At 41.4% G+C, this 20,412-nt stretch overlaps 3 protein-coding genes across 3 annotated transcripts; 1 reads left to right on the forward strand and 2 right to left on the reverse strand.

Moving 5' to 3' along the window:
- Positions 1-7,807: 7,807 nt before the first annotated feature.
- On the reverse strand, positions 7,808-10,041 carry LOC310856440 (trypsin-1-like). The gene is made up of 6 exons (XM_083761872.1): positions 9,969-10,041; positions 9,505-9,652; positions 9,021-9,271; positions 8,610-8,746; positions 8,358-8,459; positions 7,808-7,920 (listed from the first exon to the last, which is right to left on the reverse strand). Exons 1-6 carry the CDS (start codon positions 10,006-10,008, stop codon positions 7,873-7,875), a joined length of 726 nt encoding a protein of 241 aa, XP_083617998.1. The 5' UTR covers positions 10,009-10,041; the 3' UTR covers positions 7,808-7,872.
- Positions 10,042-11,520: 1,479 nt separating this feature from the next.
- LOC310856005 (trypsin-1-like) lies at positions 11,521-13,371 on the forward strand (the record flags this gene model as incomplete). The annotated part of the gene is made up of 6 exons (XM_083761220.1): positions 11,521-11,590; positions 11,736-11,883; positions 12,130-12,380; positions 12,728-12,864; positions 13,017-13,118; positions 13,324-13,371. Exons 1-6 carry the CDS (start codon positions 11,551-11,553, stop codon positions 13,369-13,371), a joined length of 726 nt encoding a protein of 241 aa, XP_083617346.1. The 5' UTR covers positions 11,521-11,550.
- A 2,463-nt stretch (positions 13,372-15,834) lies between these two features.
- Positions 15,835-19,129, reverse strand: LOC310856441 (trypsin-1-like). Its single transcript, XM_083761873.1, has 6 exons — positions 19,060-19,129; positions 18,739-18,886; positions 17,395-17,645; positions 16,511-16,647; positions 16,187-16,288; positions 15,835-15,939 (listed from the first exon to the last, which is right to left on the reverse strand). The coding sequence occupies exons 1-6, from the start codon at positions 19,097-19,099 to the stop codon at positions 15,892-15,894; spliced, it is 726 nt and encodes a 241-aa protein (XP_083617999.1). The 5' UTR covers positions 19,100-19,129; the 3' UTR covers positions 15,835-15,891.
- Between the last annotated feature and the right edge of the window lie 1,283 nt (positions 19,130-20,412).

A 20,412-nucleotide genomic window follows, 5' to 3' on the forward strand; every position in this document is an offset into this window, starting at 1 on the left:
CTCCTCCTCCCTGTCCATCATCACCTGTTGGAAATTGGAATGAAGACATACATTGATTTATTGATTACTTTATAAGGCAGAAATGTACACAGCACAAAGTAAACTTTAGACATTAAGGCTAAAATGATGGGTTAACTAAAACTACTAGCCCCTTTCGGGACCCTACGTAAAACTTTTCTGATATTTTGTTGAGTTTTACGTTGGGTCCCTGCTCACTACTGTATTTTCGTATGGAAATTCCTATATGCGGAAGTGGAGATTCTCTCTAAAATAGGACCCGCGGCATGTGACGCCATTATTTTCCTTGAGTTATTCTGAATTCGGTAACTTTAAGTAGCTATACATCCAGCTGCGAATATCTCCTGTGGCGCGGAAGCCGTTAAGTATTTTTAATCTTTGTTTGACCGATTTGGTCGCTTTATTTCTTCTTGTTTGTTTACCGTTTATTGTACCGCCTCCCGGTGTGCGGTTGGCTTGTGAGGCTACGTCCCTGCCTCTGATCTGCTGTGTCATAGCTATAGCGCCACTAGCTAGCCAGATAGGCGGTACAATGAGGTGTCAATAAACAAGGAAGGAAAAGAAGAATCCAAGCTTCCAAATCGGGCAAACATATATTAAAAATACTTAACGGCTTCCGCGCCACAGGAGATATTCGCAGCGGCATGTATGGGTACTTATACTTTACATATTCAGAAAGCCTCATACTGAAGAATATCGTCAAAGAGCGCGGGGAGGCGGTAAACATGTAAACATGAGCCAGTAAATGTTTTAATCAGGTGGCATGGACGACGTGGAACAGGACCCAATGCACTGGGTCGAACAAATGTCAGAAACTTCAGTAGCATTTGGGTTCTGCTTGGAGGGCTATAAAACTACAATGTTTCCATTGTAGTCCCAAGTCTACTAGCAGACAGACAAACTGACCAATTAATGTGAGCTTATAGCAAACACACAATGCTGACAAAATAACATGCACCATCCCTGGCTGGCATGTTTAATGTTTTTATTGGCTTAACTTTTACTAAAAGTAGCAATACGACAGTGCAGAAATTAGTTAATTAATTTCACTAGAGTGAAAGTACAAAAGTGTTGCCATCATGTGAAAGTGGCACATAATGTGAAATGTAATTTTGTAATACCAGTATATACATTAAGATTACTAATCAAAATCTGCAATGGAACTAGAGGCTCTCTCAGATTAAGTAAAAGTATATTTAAAAAAATGTCATTGTTACAGGTACTTAGTTACTTTTCACCACTGACTGAACTGCATGATGCTTTATGCTTGTTGCTTACCTGTTCAACTACTGCACTGTCTGCACAACAATGGTCGTCAGTATTGTTGTTGTTGTTGTCGACGACGACTTTGTCTGTGTTTATTATTGCACACACCGACACCGGGGGAGGGGGTACATTTTTCGGGACATTGGGGACAAGTTGAACAGGAGTTGGAGGAGAACTGCCTTTTTTAGACTTAAAAAGGCATTTATTTTCAAACAAGAGTTAGCGTCCTGCATTAGTTGTTTTGCCTTTTTCTCCCTCTGCTTTTCAGCACCCCCCTTACGTTTCGGCATTTTCTCGTCTTTGACTCTCTCTCTCTCTTTCTTCTCTTCTCCATTTACGTGTGGCGTTTGAATGATAACTCAGCTGCAGCTCTGGCTGTAATCACAATCAGTCAATCACACGCACTCGCACAACACTGACAGCGAGTCAGCGGCGGCCGCATGGTCCAAGTGCCTGCCCTATTTGAGGCTTTTTTATTCCCCGTGGCCGGCGGCCCAAAACGGTTCGCGGCCCCCCGTGGGCCGCTCGGCCCACCGGGGACGTGTCCCCGGGGACCCCCGTGGTTCCTACGGCCAATGTTACAGTCCACTGCAGGCTACAGCTATTTGGTTTCCAAATCATAGCGCTGTACAGCAATTTAATTTCCCCATCGTAGCGCAGCGCGCCTCATTGTGTGCCCAAAAGAACAGATCTGCAAGCTGTCGACACGCAATCGAGCGGCATGTTGATTGTTTGTATGTCAAACATTACGCGTGGCGGCGTGGTAGGTGGGTTTGAGAGTTTGAGAGTCAATGATTAATGTCAATGATTAATGTAAACTATATAGGCCTACACTACAGTAGCCTAGTAGATTTTATAGCCAAGTTGACAGTTAACCTTAACCTTGAACTGGAGAGTCTGGATTGGTCCGATGTGCTCAGGAGCTCACTAGTCGAAGAAGCATGGCTTGGCTTTAAAACCAAATTTACATCAGTACTAAACATCATGGCTCCTTTGAGAACCGTCAGGGTCAATTAAAACCCGTTCGGAGCCATGGATGAATTCGGACATAGGCCTACTGACTGCAATGAAAGCCAGAGACAACAAATGCTCTGAACTTCTTAAATGCAAGTCCAAACTAGCCAAGTGCAAGCGCTTCGACAGTGATCTCCAAACCAAACTGTGCAACCTAAAAGCCCAGTGTAACAAGCTAAGAAACGGTGTAATTGCCATGACCAAATCAGCCAAATGTAACTTTATCAATGAGGATATGAGGAAATCAAAAACAATCCTCGGGAGCTATGGAAGTTACTAAACAACCAACTAGGCTGGTCGGAAACATAAACATCAAATCGAATAACACCCTCATCACTGACAAACTCGATGTAGCCAACCACTTGAACATCTTCTTTACAAACATTGCAACAAAGCTGGTTAGCAAACTGCCCTCCCACTCTGGGCGTTTTGGTGTAGAGCACATCAAAGCCTTCTACAAAAACCTTGGTGTTTGTAAAGATGATTTTAAAATGGCAATGGTAACAACCGAGGAGGTACTTAAAAAACTGAGTGCCCTCCAACCCCACAAGGCCACTGGCCATGACAATATTCCCTCGAAATTTCTCAGAGACTCAGCCTTTTCCATAGCTCCAGTCATCACCCACATAGTTAACCTCTCCATCAAAAAGGGACAGGTCCCCCAAGATTTTAAACTGGCCAAAGTAACCCCCTTGTACAAAAAAGGGAGTAAATTAGAACCCGGCAACTACCGCCCTATTTCTATTCTAAGCTCCATCTCGAAAGTGATGGAAAAAATAGTCTATGAACAGGTTGAAAAGTATCTTGCCACTAATAAATTGCTGTACGAGTTCCAATCTGGTTTCAGAACATCCCACTCCACTGACACATGCCTCTTCTATTTGAGCGACCACATCAAACACGAGGTGGATGCTGGAAAATACTGCGGCATGGTCATGCTGGACCTCCAAAAGGCTTTTGACACCGTGAACCACTCCATACTGGTTAACAAGCTTAAAGCTATTGGTTTTGATAGCACATCAGTGAGCTGGATGCAATCCTACCTGGAGGGGAGAGAACATGGTGGAGGAGAACGGAACACTGTCCCCTCCCCTCCCAGTGAGCTGTGGCGTCCCACAAGGAAGCATACTAGGGCCTTTACTGTTCCTAATTTATGTTAACGACATGACTTCAGCTTGTGACTGCAACTTGTTCCTGTTCGCAGATGACTCAGCACTGCTGGTCTCGGACAGGAACAAACTGCAGGTTGAAAAGACCCTCAGCTCTGAACTCGGTAGAATCTGCACCTGGCTCGCTGATAACAAACTATCCTTACACCTGGGAAAAACTGAATCCATCCTCTTCGGATCAAATAGTAAACTCAGCAAGGCAGATGGCTTCTTGGTTAGAGTGGGTGACAATATTATCACACGAAAAGATCAAATTACCTACCTAGGTTCCATCCTGGAGGCCAATCTTTCCGGTGATAAAATGGCCACCAACGTAATCAAAAAAGTCAATCAAAGAACAAGATTCCTTTACAGGATCTCCTCACTGGTCAGCAAAAACACCTTGAAGACCTTAACAGGAGCCCTCGTACAAGGTTTCTTTGACTATGCATCCACCTCTTGGTACCACAGCACCTCAAAAGCCCTTAAAACAAGGCTCCAGACCTCTCAAAACAAACTGGTCAGGCTCCTACTTGGCCTCACCCCCCGAACCCACCTCACCCCTGCCCACTTTGACAGGCTGGGATGGCTTAGGGTCGACGACAGAGTACAGCATCTTGCAATGGGTCTGGTCCACAAGATTCGATACACCACCAAGATACCCATGTACCTGTCTAAATACTTCCTTAATGTAAACGAAGTCCACACCCACAACACCAGAGGGAGTGCAACAAACCATGTACAACCCAGATTCGGCACAAACAAGGGACTAAATTATTTTCGCTCCTATGCCACCAAAATGTGGAACGCCCTACCAACAGTCATTAAGACATGTGAATCCCTTGACTCCTTCAAAACCGCTCTCAAAGGGCACCTACGGATGGCTGCAATTCGAAACTGGCCTCTGTAAAATCTGAATCCCCCACACCCCCCCACCCCATTTTCCCTCACTGTATATTGTATCTTTTCCCTTTTTTGCTTCCCATATGATGAATTCCTGTTCTGTTCTTTACCTACAGAGAAATGTCTATTTGTATGTCTCTAAATGTTTGTATTTCTTTAAATGTTTTGATGAATTGAACAATGTGGACCCTGTTGTAAACAAGTGTAATGCTTAATTGGGTCGTCCACTCACAGTTGACAGTCTTTGTATTGAGTTTGTGCTTAAAATGTACTGTAAATTCTACAACTGTTAATAAAGATTTCAATCAATCAATCAAAAAAGTCATAATATTGTATAGCTCTGTTCTGGACTGTTGCACAACGTTAGCCAACAGTGAATGATGAAAAAGTTGCACTTTGTTAACGAGGACAGTATTGGACATATAACTGCGTCACTTCAGACTCAGGATCGCTGCTACTTTGATTCAAAGATGTTTACTCACCCCTGGAAATCGCTGGAAACCATTAGAATGTTGGAAATGAACGTCAGTTACATAAATCCTTTATTTCGGCGATTAGCCTAGTCCGTTCACACTCGCTTCAATAACATTTGAACCACGGCGCAAGGCGCCGCGGCCATAGTGGCATTTTAATTTACCCCCACTCGGGCTTTCGGGCCTAACATTATGGTCTTTTTTAGGGTCAGGCCGAGCCTCGGGCCGACCCAGTTAAGGTAGGGTAGGTAAGGCCAGGCCTTAATTTTCAGGCCCGATGAGAACTCTAGACAGGATACAATGACTCAACAAGGACTGACTGGGGAACAAGACTGATATACACAAGAAGGTTGATTACAAAATGAGACACAGCTGGAGCAAACAAACATAGAACCATGAAAACTAGACCAGGGACCAATACATAGAAATATAAGACCTAGACTGAATGACAAAAGTCTGTGACTGTGACAGCTTAATTGTTTATATTGTTTTCATCTTGCGGTTTAGGGGCAGGATATGTGTAAGAAATCTTTAAAACAGAACCCCATGGGACATTGTTTTAGCCTGTCACCTGGCAGAATAAAATAAATAGTAAATACACCCTTCAAGGATTAAGAAAAAACAGGTGGTGTTAAAAAATCCATCCTATGCATATGGACCCCGTTCCATCTAAGCCAGCGGTTCCCAAACCTAGGCACCCCCTGTTACCTCCCGACCTAGCTTGAGTGAGAAATAGAGAAATAGAGTATAGAGCGTCGCAGTCCCTCCCCCTTTCAGAACGACGAGTGGCCCAGGTAATGAAATGCAATGCATTTCTCCCATAGGATTTTCTTTAAGTATTTATTTAAAGACGGTTACGCCGCGGACAAAGCCAACTCGGATCGTGACAAATCATGACAATGAACACAATGTTTTGGGCCGATCAAATAATCTATAAGAAGAAAAACAAAACAAATAGTCTTGTCTCCTGCTTTTATTTTCTTCTTTCTAATGATTTGATCGGCCCAAAATATTGTGTTCATTGTCATGATTTGTCACGATCCGAGTTGGCTTTGTCCGCGGCGTAACCGTCTTTAAATAAATACTTAAAGAAAATCCTATGGGAGAAATGCATTGCATTTCATTTCCTGGGCCACTCGTCGTTCTGAAACGGGGAGGGACTGCGACACTCTATAGCGTAGTATAGTATATATGTATAGTTTCATTATATAGATATTCCACTGTTACGTTCTTAACTTCTTAGCTTTCGAATGTTTCATGATAAATGCTTTTTATGTGATATGTATTCCCATGCTTTTTTGTTCTTGCTTAATGTAAATCGCTCTGGATTGAGAGCGTCTGCTAAATGCGTGTTCTAATAAAGTGTCCCATATGTTTCATTTGTCCTTTTCAATGTCACATAGGGCCTACCTGCCATCTCAATATACATCCTACAATGTACAATAATATACGGTGTATACGTCAAGTTGACAGCGGTAAAACACACCGTCGGAGCTCCGCGGTAGGTAGAACATATATAGTAAGCCTGTGAGATGTTCAAAATATAGACATGAATAACAAAGTCAGTCGGGATCGAGATGTATATTGAGAATTCCACTCTTCAAAGTCGGCGCTCGTAATAGTAATAGTAATAGTGTCACACAAAAAGCGACAGGTTCTCTGTCTGCCGTCTCCCCTCTGCTCCGTTAACATTATGGGTAACTCATTCAAGTGGTAAATTAAATGTGAAATACATCCTCTATTGAGAAATCAACAATATATGTTGATGAAGACACTTCATACATTTGGAAACATATTTTTATTCAAATCAATATAGTCTTCAGTTAATTTCATATTATTTTAAAAGTAGGCTAACTACAGTTGAATTTCAATGGACTTCTATGGGCTGGCCTGCAGTACACCGTGCCAACGGACCAGAAGTGGGGACGCTGTCTCATTTGGGGGCGTGACATTTGTAGTCTCAGTGTGTCTCTAATTATGCACATGCATGATTTTCCCATCAGGACACGCCCCCCTCATCTAGACTGAGTGGCAAAACATTGAGCAGCATGGCGTTTGGAAGCGCTCGTTGGAAATCACTCAACCGTCCAGCGTAGCCTACCACCTGTTTCTAAATGTCACACAATGTTTTATTGAAAACAAGCACCAAACTCTGACACTTAGAAAAATAATCAAATGCAGGGCATTTCTTGACAGAAAGTAGCTCATAACGTTTCTATGGTGGATTTTCATGAAACAAAAACTTTGCAGATAGAAAGAGGATAATTCAAGCTTTTCGTTCAGCTGCAATGTTGGTGAGTTTAACATTCTACTGTGTTTCATGCAATCAGACAGGACTTTTCTGCTTGGATGAATGGGCTGTCAAGGCCAGAAAGTAGTTTTTTGCCACTCAGTGGGCGTTCCCGCATAACTTCCAGGTACGATGATGTCACGCGCATACCCTTGATAGTGGTATTTGATAGAACGGCGCTCAATCGCTGATTGGCTGGCTGCAGATTGGTTATAGAATTCGATTGAATAGTATTGCTCAAATTGGGATTTTGTGAATGAAAAGATTTTGACAGTGCGGGAACGGAAGTCTATATGCCACTGCAGTGCTGGTAACCTGAATGAAAGCGTGAATTTGCACTTTATTTTTCCCGGTTTTAGACATTAAATACCAAATACAAACTGCTGTTCACTACAATTAAAATAATGTTATGTTTTGAGAGTTTATCATGTTGAATTCTATTGAAGGGTGCATCTTGATTGGTCCGTGCGGTCACAATGGGTGTGCAAAGCATTATTGTTCCCAATCCAGGCAAAGAAAAAAATAATAATAAATAATTTGCTGTAATATAAAAGGTAGGAAATCATGTATATGTGCGGGGAGTAGAAACACAATGAAAACCATTACAAACAAATGTGTAAGTCTGAAAGACTTTATTATGCCAGATGGGAAAATAACAATAAAGTGGGACTGTCCGACTTTAGCAGAGGTAGAGTGTTTGAGGTATGACGGCTGAGGTGATGGTAGTTGTAAGATAGGCCTACAGGAGGTAGGATCAGACTTAGTAGCTGGCCATGGTTTTCTCCAGCCAGTCATTGAAAATGCAGACCTAAAATGGAGACAGAAATAATATGTGATATGGTTCAATCATCCAGGGTTGTATTGTCACATGCATTGCAGCTATTGTTACATTGCAGGCAGTGACATTTTTATTTAGCTTTCTTAATATTGTGGATGGATAAAATAATAGTCATAATTACTAGTTATAAAATAAATAGATTCTAAAGTTAGATTAAAGTAAAATGGTAACAAAAAAAGCAAAAATGAATTAAATATATTGACAGTTTTATACTATTATAATTATAATATAGTCTGTAGTGTATACTATAGCTAGTTAATGATTAGAAAAAGACAAGACAAGACCAGATTTCAATACACTTGCTTGGTAGCCAAAAAGATACACGCCTCTTTTCTCAGATTCGTTTATAGCTGCTGCTGTTTAGCAATGCAAATCCTTGCGTTTTCAATATGTGAGTCATTCTGTACCTTGGCGTAGACACCAGGGCGGTTCTTCTCAGCACAACCGTATCCCCAGGACACAACACCCTGCAGCTGACCGTTACACACGACAGGGCCACCAGAGTCACCCTGAGAGAGAGAGATACAATTCAACATCAAGAACATCAATATTGTACAAGGAACGACCAATAGGCTGTACTAACACATTGCTTTACTATTCAGAATGTGGAGAGGGAAGACCTCTGCAGGTGAACCCTGTTGACAACTTGACTACAGTACCTGGCAAGAGTCCTTGCCTCCCTCCAGGTATCCAGCACAGAACATGGCGTCAGTGATCATGCCAGGGTAGGAGTTGTCACAGTCCCTATCAGACAGGATGGGGATGTCCAGGCACTGCAGCTTGTCACTGTCATCATCTGGAGGTACATATAAGGTAAAATAATTAGAAATGGTTAAAACGGAAAATAAATCTTCATCTATGCTTTTATCAAAGCATAAAGAATGCAACATAATAAGGATGCAACCATTATGATTGCATTTGGTTTTAATGTAAATGTTTCTGAAACAGATGAAGATGGTAAAGACTAAAGAGTAACCATTGGACATAATGTATAATGTGTAAATTATGCACCTTTTATATGCACATTTTCACCAGATTCACGAGTAACTTAGCTTATCCTGTATACTCACAGTAGCTCTGGGTGTTGCCCCATCCAGCGACTCTGCACATGGTGCCAGCAGAGGCACAGGAAGTGGGCAGAGCCACAGCCTGCACATACTGGTTGAGGGTGGCGGGTTTGCTCAGCTTGATCAGCATGATGTCATTGTCGGTGTTGTAGGAGCTGTAGTTGGGGTGACGGATGACACGGGAGGAGGAGATGAACTGCTCGGTACCCTCATCTTTCGCAATGTGGTGCTCGCCAAGACGAAGCTGAACACGGCTATGAAAGAAATTGGGAGACAATGAAACAGGGAAGACAGAATACAGGATGTACAGGTAAAAATCTCAGGCCAGGAAGGGTCAAATTGTACGTGAGAAAGTTTACAAGGTAGCTAGAAATCATGATGTTTTCCATATCACATCTTAATTCGTACATTTAAGAGGTTTTCCATACACCTCATGAGGTGAGTTCATCAAAATGCATTCTAAATATTATATCAGAGGTTTTCTTACGACTTGTAGCAGTGAGCAGCGGACACAACCCAGTTCTCGTTGACCAGGGAGCCACCACAGAAGTGGTAGCCAGAGTTCAGAGACACTGCATGGGGCTCGGAGTGTTTCTCACACTCATATCCTCCGACGATCTTGTCCTCCTCCGCAACTGTAAACACACACATGGAATATACTATTACACATTGTGTCCTCTGTAAACAGATGGGAATTTAAAACAGTTCAAGGGCTACTGTATATTGATATCCCTTACCCCTTATCCCTAAACATTTTTTCCATTTGTTACTATTTTGAAAAAGCTTTAAAAAAAAGATCAAATAGCCGATCTACAAGCTCACAACGTGTCAATGTAGATCGGCTAGCTGAACTATTTTTAAATGTTTTTCAAAATAGTAAAGAATGGCAAATAAGTTTAGGGATAAGGGGCAAGGGCCCGAAGTGTCTTTAGGATCTAGGCCTATACTCACAAGCAGCTCCGATGAGCAGAATGAAGACCAGAGACCTCATGGTTGATGTGTGATTCTGTCGATGAGTACAGTACTTCACCTGGACCCCAGGTTTATATGGAGAGGTCAGTCCGTATAGGACACTCCCCACACACTTGGTGGACCAATCAGGTTGCTCAGATACTATCATAGTTGTACTAAAACGACCAAAATGTTTTGCTCTTGTAAGGAATTATTAGTAACACAAGAAACACAAGAAAAAGTACTTACTTAAATAAATGAACAGCATGTTTACCTTTTCTGGATTTAAATAATAAATGAAATGTGTGCATTCTTACTACTGATATCACAATGTATTAATTAATGGCATGAACTCCCATTCTTGTTAACAATTGGATTAACAAATTTGAGCATGCAAGCATTGCAAATGGTCTTGGATATTATGCATTATGTGTACATTTTGGTGCTATGAACAATGCAATAATAATGTAGGAAAATTAACATATGAAATTAACAGGAACACGATGCAATTAGTTTTAGTTTCTAATTTTGACATGCATGGAGCTATGAGCCACAAGTGGAGTTCTCTGTGTGTGTGTGTGTGTGTGTGTGTGTGTGTGTGTGTGTGTGTGTGTGTGTGTGTGTGTGTGTGTGTGTGTGTGTGTGTGTGTGTGTGTGTGTGTGTGTGTGTGTGTGTGTGCGCGCGCGCGCTGCGCGCGGTACATGCATGTCGTTTCTCTCTTTTCATGTGTGTGTGAACCAGGCCATCTGCAGAACACCACACGTGGCTTGTAGTTCCATGCAGGATTAGAAACAAAACAAATTGCATAATTTTCAAAACGCATTGTGTGCTCACTGGTAGGATCCACTGGACAGTCCACTCATTTCATATCTGTTCATATTACTACATATTATGCATCAAAATCAAAATGTACAAATTATGCAGGATATCATAGACTCAAAAGACTGTTCCAACGGGAACCCTTTTGGATCGTTACCACAATGTTCCAAGTTTAAATGATGAAATCGATTACTCTGATGGTTATATTTGATTGATAATGTTTTTTGATCACTGTGATCATGTTTGGTGTAGTGTAAATATTTATTACACTGATTTAATATTTTCCCAGGTCACTTCATGTCTTGCCTTATTTATTTTGTTGTTTGTGTTTATTTTTGTGTTTATTTTATTTTTGGTCATCTGTCGCCAAAGAGCAAAGGTCTATAGCACCATTGTCTATAGCCCAGTAAACCAACGCAGGATAGCATTTGCAATGCTTATGGATAGGAATGTAAGTCCCTTACATTAGGGAATACATTATATGAATTGTGATGTTAGTAGTAAGAAAGCATACATTTCTTGTAATGTATTAGTTTATGGCTGAAATGCTATTCTCCCCCTTTCTTTTTAATACTATCATTATACAAATTCCTAGAAGCAACACATTTTGGTCTGGTCATTTTGCATCTGAACATCTTGATTGGTCCACCAAGGGTGTGGGGAGTGTCCTGGAGGGACTGACCACTGTACGGAGGGACTGACCACTCCATATAAACAGAGGTCCAGGTGAAGTCCACTCATCAACAGAAACACACAGCAACCATGAGGTCTCTGGTCTTCATTCTGCTCATCGGAGCTGCTTGTGAGTCTAGGCCTAGATCCTAAAAGCATTTACCTGTTTACCTAGACATAAGTGATTTGTATGTTGGTTCCTAACTGTTTTGACTTCCCTTCAGTTTATGGAGGACAAAATATCTAATAGTGTATTCCGTTGTGTGTGTTTTTAGTTGCCGAGGAGGACAAGATCGTCGGAGGATATGAGTGTGAGAAACACTCCCAGGCCCATACAGTGTCTCTGAACTCTGGCTACCACTTCTGTGGTGGCTCCCTGGTCAACGAGAACTGGGTTGTGTCTGCTGCTCACTGCTACAAGTCGTAAGACAACCCTTGATACAGTATATTAATATTTTTTGTCTTGATTAACTCACCTCATGAGTCATGAAGCATAAGAATATACCTTAACCAGGATAGACAGAAGGCCCACAGTTTGACCGCTAGTTATATTCTGTCATTAATAAATAACATAGGGCCTACTCATTATCATTGATTAAAATAACATGCAAAGTGGAGAGGAACTATATGAGCCTATCCTTCTCACACACACCTCTCTCTCTTTTCCAGCCGCGTTCAGGTTCGTCTTGGCGAGCACCACATCGAGGTTGATGAGGGTACCGAGCAGTGGATCTCCTCCTCCCGTGTCATCCGTCACCCCAACTACAGCTCCTACAACATCAACAATGACATCATGCTGATCAAGCTGAGCAAGCCTGCCACCCTCAACCAGTATGTGAAGGCTGTGGCTCTGCCCACTTCCTGCGCTCCCGCTGGAACCATGTGCAAAGTCTCTGGCTGGGGCAACACCATGAGCTACTGTGAGTGTAGGCTACAGCACCTGTTTAAAAAGTTACGAGACATGGCCAAGCCAAAGCATTTCCGGGGGTCCCAAGCCAAAAACGTTGAGAACCCCTGGGCCTGTGCAAGATTTGCCACTTTTAGACAAATTAACGCAAACTATCCCTATGCTCCTCAACTACTTCATCATAATAACCCGTTTCAGAAACATTGACATTAAAACCAAATGTCATCATAATGGTTGCATCCTTAATGCTATATGTTGCATTCTTTAGGCCTATATGCTCCGATAAAAGCATATAGATGCAGATTTACTTTTCCTTTGTTGTTTTCAGCCATTTCCACTTTGACCTGTATTTAACCCCAGGGGATGACAGTGACAAGCTGCAGTGCCTGGACATTCCCATCCTGTCCCATGAGGACTGTGACAACGCCTACCCTGGCCAGATCACTGACGCCATGTTCTGTGCTGGATACCTGGAGGGAGGCAAGGACTCTTGCCAGGTACTGTATAGTGAACTGGGTTCACCTGCAGGGGGCCATTCCTTTTATAATATTGGTGCTTTTGATGTTGAATTGTATTGAGAAATATATTTATGTCTTGTTCCACTTTCCCTCTCTTTCTCTTTCGGTCTCTCTGTCTCTCTCTCTCACAGGGTGACTCTGGTGGCCCTGTCGTGTGTAACGGTGAGCTGCAGGGTGTTGTGTCCTGGGGTTACGGTTGTGCTGAGAAGGACCACCCTGGTGTCTACGCTAAGGTACAGGATGGCTCAAACGTCTTCCTTATGGGTCTTATTATCCACAATGTTTAGGAGGAATCGCTAATACAAGACCTTTCAACTGCAGTAGAAATAAAACCCTGGAACCTTGATCCATAAAAACTTAAGGGTAATAACTATACCCTATAAATACAGGTCAAAAGCCAAGCTGAGCATGTTAAATCTTTTCCGTCTCCATTTTCAGGTGTGCCTGTTCAACGACTGGCTGGAGCAAACCATGGCCAGCTCCTAAGTCTGATCCTAGCTCCTGTAGGCTACATCTACCATCACCTCAGCCATCATACCTCAAACACTCTATTTCTTTCATTTTGCATAATAAAGTATTTCAGACTCAAAGACTTTGTTGTGATTGTGTTTGTACTCCAACCAATATTATGGTCTCATATTATATTATTATACCAATTTTTATTTCAGGATTTAAACACTTCTATACTCTATACTGCTGCTATTAAGTAAATCTTCAACCCGGAATAGGTCTGTTAGGTTTCACTATAACACCATTCTCTTTAACATCCAGTGAAAATGTATTTTCTTTGCAAGTCTGTAGTCCACACCATTTGTAAGTTAAGCAGTACTTTGTTTGATTTTGCTCATCAGTCGCCAAAGAGCACAGGTATATAGACCCATTGTTCCTGGCAGCGCTTCTTTTTCTATTTTTAAACCAGTGCAGGATAGCATCTGCAATGCAATGTGCAAATGTGTTGTGAACAAAGAAAGTATATGGATAGCTACTAGGAATGTGAGTCCCTTACATTAGGGAATAAACTATATGAATTGTGATGTTAGTAGTAAGAATGCACACATTTCTAGTAACTAGCCCTTACCCGTTGTGAGATATCCCCCCCTCCCCCCCTTGTGGTCACAGGGGGTATTGCGCCCTGGGTGCGTTTTCTCATTTTTAATTCACTAATAAATTCATTATTCATTTATAATTTGTTAAATTGGAAAAAGGGCTTCGTTAAGACCTCCATATATGGTCAATGCCTGTGTGAAAAGTGGGAGCGATTGGTGCAGGCGGTGAGGAGATACGGCGGTGTTTCTGACAGACAGACACACATTCAGACAGACATTGACTGAATTATAGTATGATGATATGATTTGATGATGATGATTAAATTGGAAAAGGGGCTTCGTTAAGACCTCCATATTATTATGGTCAATGCCCGTGTGAAAAGTGGGAGCGAGTGGTGCATTCAGTGAGGAGATACGGCGGTGTTTCAGACAGACAGACACACATTCAGACAGACATTGACTGAATTATAGTATGATGATATATTAGTTTATGGTTGAAATGCTATTCTTAAAAAAAATTAAAAAAAACAATACCGTCTATCATCACCATACAAATTATTATTATCATCGGAGCTGCTTGTGAGTATAGGCCTATATGATTTAATATCCTCAAGGCATTTACCTTTTTCCCTAGACATATTTAAGTGATTTGTATGTTCAACTGGTTCCCAACGGTTTTGACTTCCCTTCAGTTTATGGAGGACAATATATCTAATTTGTATGTGTATGTGTGTATTCTATGTGTGTTTTTAGTTGCGGAGGAGGACAAGATTGTCGGAGGATATGCCCCATATACCAAACCAACTTGTCCTTCTCATCAAAAGCTTCTATAACAACTTCACATGCCAAATTGGAAATAGTCAACACAGTTTCGCAGTCAAAACAGAGTGAGGCAAGGTTGCGTTACGTCTGCACTACTCTTCAACCTGGTCATAGACTGGGTTATGAAAAGAACCACCGAAGACATATACCAAGAGGCATCAGATGGACCCTCTTCTCACAATTGGAAGATCTCGACTTTGCAGATGACTTGCCTCTGTTCTCCCACACACACCAACAGTTGCAAGAGAAAACAAGTCGTCTGAACACTTTTGCAAAGCAAATAGGTCTGAAGATCAACCAGAAGAAGACAGAACTGATGGTGCTCAACATCCCAAACCCCACACCAGTACACATAGAAGGAATAAACCTACCCACAACAAAACATTTCACATACTTAGGCAGCGTAGTAAGTCATGATGGAGGCGCAGGTAGCGACATCACAAGCAGGATCAGCAAGGCCAGAAACACCTTACAGAGGCTTACCAACGTCTGGAAGTCGGCCCAGTACAGCACCAACACCAAACTTAGACTGTACCAGAGCTGTGTCCTGTCTTATGTCTACCCTGCTATACGGTTCTGAATGTTGGAGGACGACAGAAAATGATCTACACAAACTGTCAACCTTCCACACCAAAAGCTTAAGGAAAATCCAGTGAATATTCTGGCCCAAAACCATCTCCAACCAACACCTTCTTGATCTGTGTAAACAAGAAGGTGCGGTAACAGAAGTTTTGGACAGCATTGACCATAGGCATATGCAGCGACTGATAATATAAAGTTGAATTTCCCAGGTAGGGACTGACAAAGTGTGTGTGTGTGTGTGTGTTGTATAGGGGGAAAAGACCTGACCAAGTATAGAGCTGACCGCTTTTTTCAACTACATATTATTTTACTATGTATAGGGTTTAAGTGGAATCCTGAAAAACACAAGTAAATGATGTGCAGATTTTACATTCCAATTTGCTATAATAATGTAATAGAAATGGGAGACAATCATATATTTGGGGAGTAAATAACACAATGAAAACAATCACAGCAAAGTTACATTTATGTCTCAAAGACTTTATTATGCAAGATGGGAAAATGAGTGCAATGCAATACTGGAGGTTGAGTGGCTGAGGTGATGGTAGGATCAGACTTAGGAGCTGGCCATGGTTTGCTCCAGCCAGTCGTTGAACAGGCACACCTGAAGATGAACACAGAAAAGATTTAACATTGGCAACTAGTGCTATTATTGTATTTATAAGCTAGTAAAGCTATATAGGTTACTTAACATTGTGGATAATGATAGTAAGAAGAATAATAGTAATGACATTAAAAACAATATGAATAGCCCTCACAACAATTTTAGATACACCTCATGAACATTTTTTGCCAGATTCGCTCTTTCAAGATCTTCTCTATTAAATCTAAATAAGATGTTTGAGGTCTACCTTGGCGTAGACACCAGGGTAGTCCTTCTCAGCACAACCGTATCCCCAGGACACAACACCCTGCAGCTCACCGTTACACACGACAGGGCCACCAGAGTCACCCTGAGAGAGAGAGAGAGAGAGAGAGAGAGAAAACAAAAATAGAAAGAGGAGGAAAGTGTAACAAGACATGCATGAATTTCTCAATGCAATTCAACATCAAGACCATCAATTCAATATTGTGAAAGGAATGACCACTATAATGTTCTGACACGCTGCTCTACTATTCAGATACATTGGTGGAGAAGGAGGACCTCTGCAGGTGAACCTTGCTGACTACAGTACCTGGCAAGAGTCCTTGCCTCCCTCCAGGTATCCAGCACAGAACATGGCGTTAGTGATCTGGCCAGGGTAGGCGTTGTCACAGTCCTCATGAGACAGGATGGGAATATCCAGGCACTGCAGCTTGTCGCTGTCATCCCCTGGGGTTAAATACAGGTCAAAGTTGAAATGGATTAAAACAACGGAGGACACCTTAATCCTAATATATGCTTTTTCAAAGGGCAAATTGCATTAAAGATGCAACTATTATGATTATATTATTTGAAACTAAATTTGGAATTTAGGGGCAAGGCCACTTGGCCTTTGATGTTGTCCATTTTTGAGGGAACAATGGCCAAACTAGAAATGTTTTGAGAAATTGTAAAGTGTGGTTGCCGCAATCGCTTACACTAATTTTGCTAGCCACTTACAATGTCAAGTCACCCCTGTGATCATGTGGTGGGGCATCATTTTGCAACGATATGCACTATATATCAACATTATGCCTGTGCTGTTTTAATCAGATAGGTCCGGAGATCATGTAAGGCCACTTGACCTTTGGTGGCCAAATAATGCCAGGGCAGGAAGGCTATCAAATACTATAATTTAGACTATCTGCAGTGAAATAAATAAATTATGGAATTTACTATTTCATGCATGCTCAGCCCTGCAGCAACCAAAGTTACTGAATTTGTTTAAAGATGGGGACTCATGGGAGTTACGAATTCAGAATCTTAACAAGACACAGTCAGCTGTGGCATTAAGGGCATGCCATTTTTTGGAGGTGCACAAGGCCAAACTGAGGGACAACGACGACCATGCCATTCGTAGCCTCCCTGAAACTCTTGCCCTGCCGGTGACTGAGCTCAGCCCTTAACATGATCACTTTTTCAAACAGGTGTACTCACAGTAGCTCTGGGTGTTGCCCCAGCCAGAGACTTTGCACATGGTTCCAGCGGGAGCGCAGGAAGTGGGCAGAGCCACAGCCTTCACATACTGGTTGAGGGTGGCGGGCTTGCTCAGCTTGATCAGCATGATGTCATTGTTGATGTTGTAGGAGCTGTAGTTGGGGTGACGGATGACACGGGAGGAGGAGATCCACTGCTCGGTACCCTCATCAACCTCGATGTGGTGCTCGCCAAGACGAACCTGAACGCGGCTGGAAAAGAGAGGGAGGCATGAGAAAGTTTAGGCTCATGTTATAGTTCCTCTCCACTTTGTGCTTATTTTCTGGCTTCATCGATCCAGACCCCATTATTTCTTCTGGTAGATATTTCCAAAACTATTTATATCAATTATATTAAGCCTAGAATCAAGCCATCCTGATGGATCATGATCATAACATTTGCATCTGAATTGCAGTGAATTTTTCTTTTCGAAAACCACAAAACAAAGGTTATTAACGGTATGCCTACATCAATTTAAAACACAAATCTTCACAGAATAAAATTATTTATGGTCATGATTCACCAGGATCCTGGATGGCTTGATCCTAGGCTTAAAATTATTTAAAATTTAAATATCTTTTTGGAAATCTCTATGGGAAAAATTAATGGGGTCTTTTGAACAAGAAAATGTCCACCACTGCCATGCCCTATACTTTAATCAATAAGTACGTTGTTGAGTACATGAGTATGTTATGTATGATATAATATAACTAGCACATTTGCAGTGGTTGCAGATAGTCTCCCTATTTACAAATATGTGTACCCTACATTTAAACGAACAAGAACACAAAAAATAAGGGGTATGGATGATTTTATAATAATGTATTATTCAAATACGTACGTAAATGATGTAGTAGTATAACTATATACAATAAATAAATTAATAAACTGTTGATTTCACAAAATCATATTTACAAAGGACAAGAAAGAGGAGGTGTAATCAGTTGGGGAAGTGTGGTTGTGGCATCAAGGCCAGGGTAGCCTCAGGGCATATGTTTGTGAAGGACAGAAGGTCAAACTGTGAGGGGCCATGGCCTGAATTTCCAGGGCATGAATTTCATGCCCTGGATTATATATATTTTTATTCTAACTCTTGATTGCATCTGTACTTCTAATGCCTTGTATCTGTAACCTAAACTGCTACGCTGTCTCTGACGCATGAATTCCCACATGGGAGTAATAGAGTTATCTATCTATCTTTCCTTCTTGATGTTTTATTATGCCTCATGAGGTTAGCTGAATCCAACAAAAAATCCAGACAATAATAATAATACAATTAAATAAAAATATTAAGTGTTGTCTTACGACTTGTAGCAGTGAGCAGCAGACACAACCCAGTTCTCGTTGACCAGGGAGCCACCACAGAAGTGGTAGCCAGAGTTCAGAGACACTGTATGGGCCTGGGAGTGTTTCTCGCACTCATATCCTCCGACGATCTTGTCCTCCTCGGCAACTAAACACACACACATGGAATAGTAATACACTATTAGATATTCTGTCCTCCATGAACAGAGGGGAAGTTGAAACCGTTAGAAACCAGTTGAACATACAAATAGGACACTTAAACATGTCATGTTAAGGTAAAAAAAAATGAAAAAAAGGTCATTAGGATAGGCCTATACTCACAAGCAGCTCCGATGAGCAGAATGAATACCAGAGACCTCATGGTTGCTGTGTGATTCTGTCGATGACCGGACTTCACCTGGACCTCTGTTTATATGGAGTGGTCAGTCCCTACAGTGGTCAGTCCCTCCAGGACACTCCCCAAACACATTTGGTGGACCAATCAGGATGATCAGACATCATATTCAACATTTGTACTGACCAGACCAAATTTGTTCCTCCTTTAAGGAATTTGTATAACATGATGATGATGATTAAATAAATTATCACTTTAGCCTTTTCTGAAATAAACAAATACATTACTGGAAATGTGTGCATTCCTACTTAGCTATACCTGAAGAAGGCAGTTGCATGTGCCAAATCGATAATCTTTTATCCATTACTCTGCGTCCATAATAAAAATATTGGCACTTGGGCTACTACGTGTGCGGCCACCTTTATGTCTCTTGACGACTAGTTATTTGGATTCTTCTTCCGTGGGCCGGCACCACAAGGACAAGTGCCTATTCCTGTCTGTGTATAATGGATTCTTATACCGACATCACAATTCATATACTTTATTCCCTAATGGCAGGATCGACTCACATTCCTGGTAACTATTCCTTTCCTATACTTTGTTTGGATTAGTCCATTTGAGCATGCAAGCATTGAACAATTTGAACAATTTCATAATATGTAGTAAAATGAACAGATATGAAATGAGTGGACTCTGGACTGTCCAGTGGATCATACCAGTGGGTATCCCGTTTGGAAAGTTACGCAACTTGTTTTGTTTCTAGTCTTGAAATGCATGGAGCTACACGCCACGTGTGGAGTTATGCAGATGGCCTGGTTCACACACAGTATCACGCACGCACGCACGCACACAAACTATGGACACAATTTCACCCAAAAACCAGCCTGCAAACATGGAATTTGATGCTTAGAATTGTACGTGGGCTGTTATATAAACATTCTAAAAAGCACATTTAACTTTGAATTTCAGTATAAGGGCAGTATTTAGGGCATTTTACCGATAAATGTTCCATGACCCAGCATCCAAAAATATTACCAATCTTACAAAATTAAATAATTTGAGTAATTGAAATGTAATGATTGGATACAAATACATATGAATCACTTACACCAAAGTTAACAGAATGCAGAATTATAATGAGAGCCTGTAACTGTAGATGAATTGGGCATTTTCAATCACTGTAAACAGTAAAGTAGTTTAGACAGTCCCTACAGTATGTTTATGTCAATGGCAATACTTATCATTGATTGTCAACTTATTTTAAGTCAAATAAATGTGTCCAACATTGTGCTTCTACAAGCTACAATATTTGATAAGAACCATTTGCAATATGTCAAAAT

This window comes from Protomyctophum parallelum (assembly GCF_964188405.1).
Source record: "Protomyctophum parallelum genome assembly, chromosome: 3".
Classification (NCBI taxonomy): Eukaryota; Metazoa; Chordata; class Actinopteri; order Myctophiformes; family Myctophidae; genus Protomyctophum; species Protomyctophum parallelum.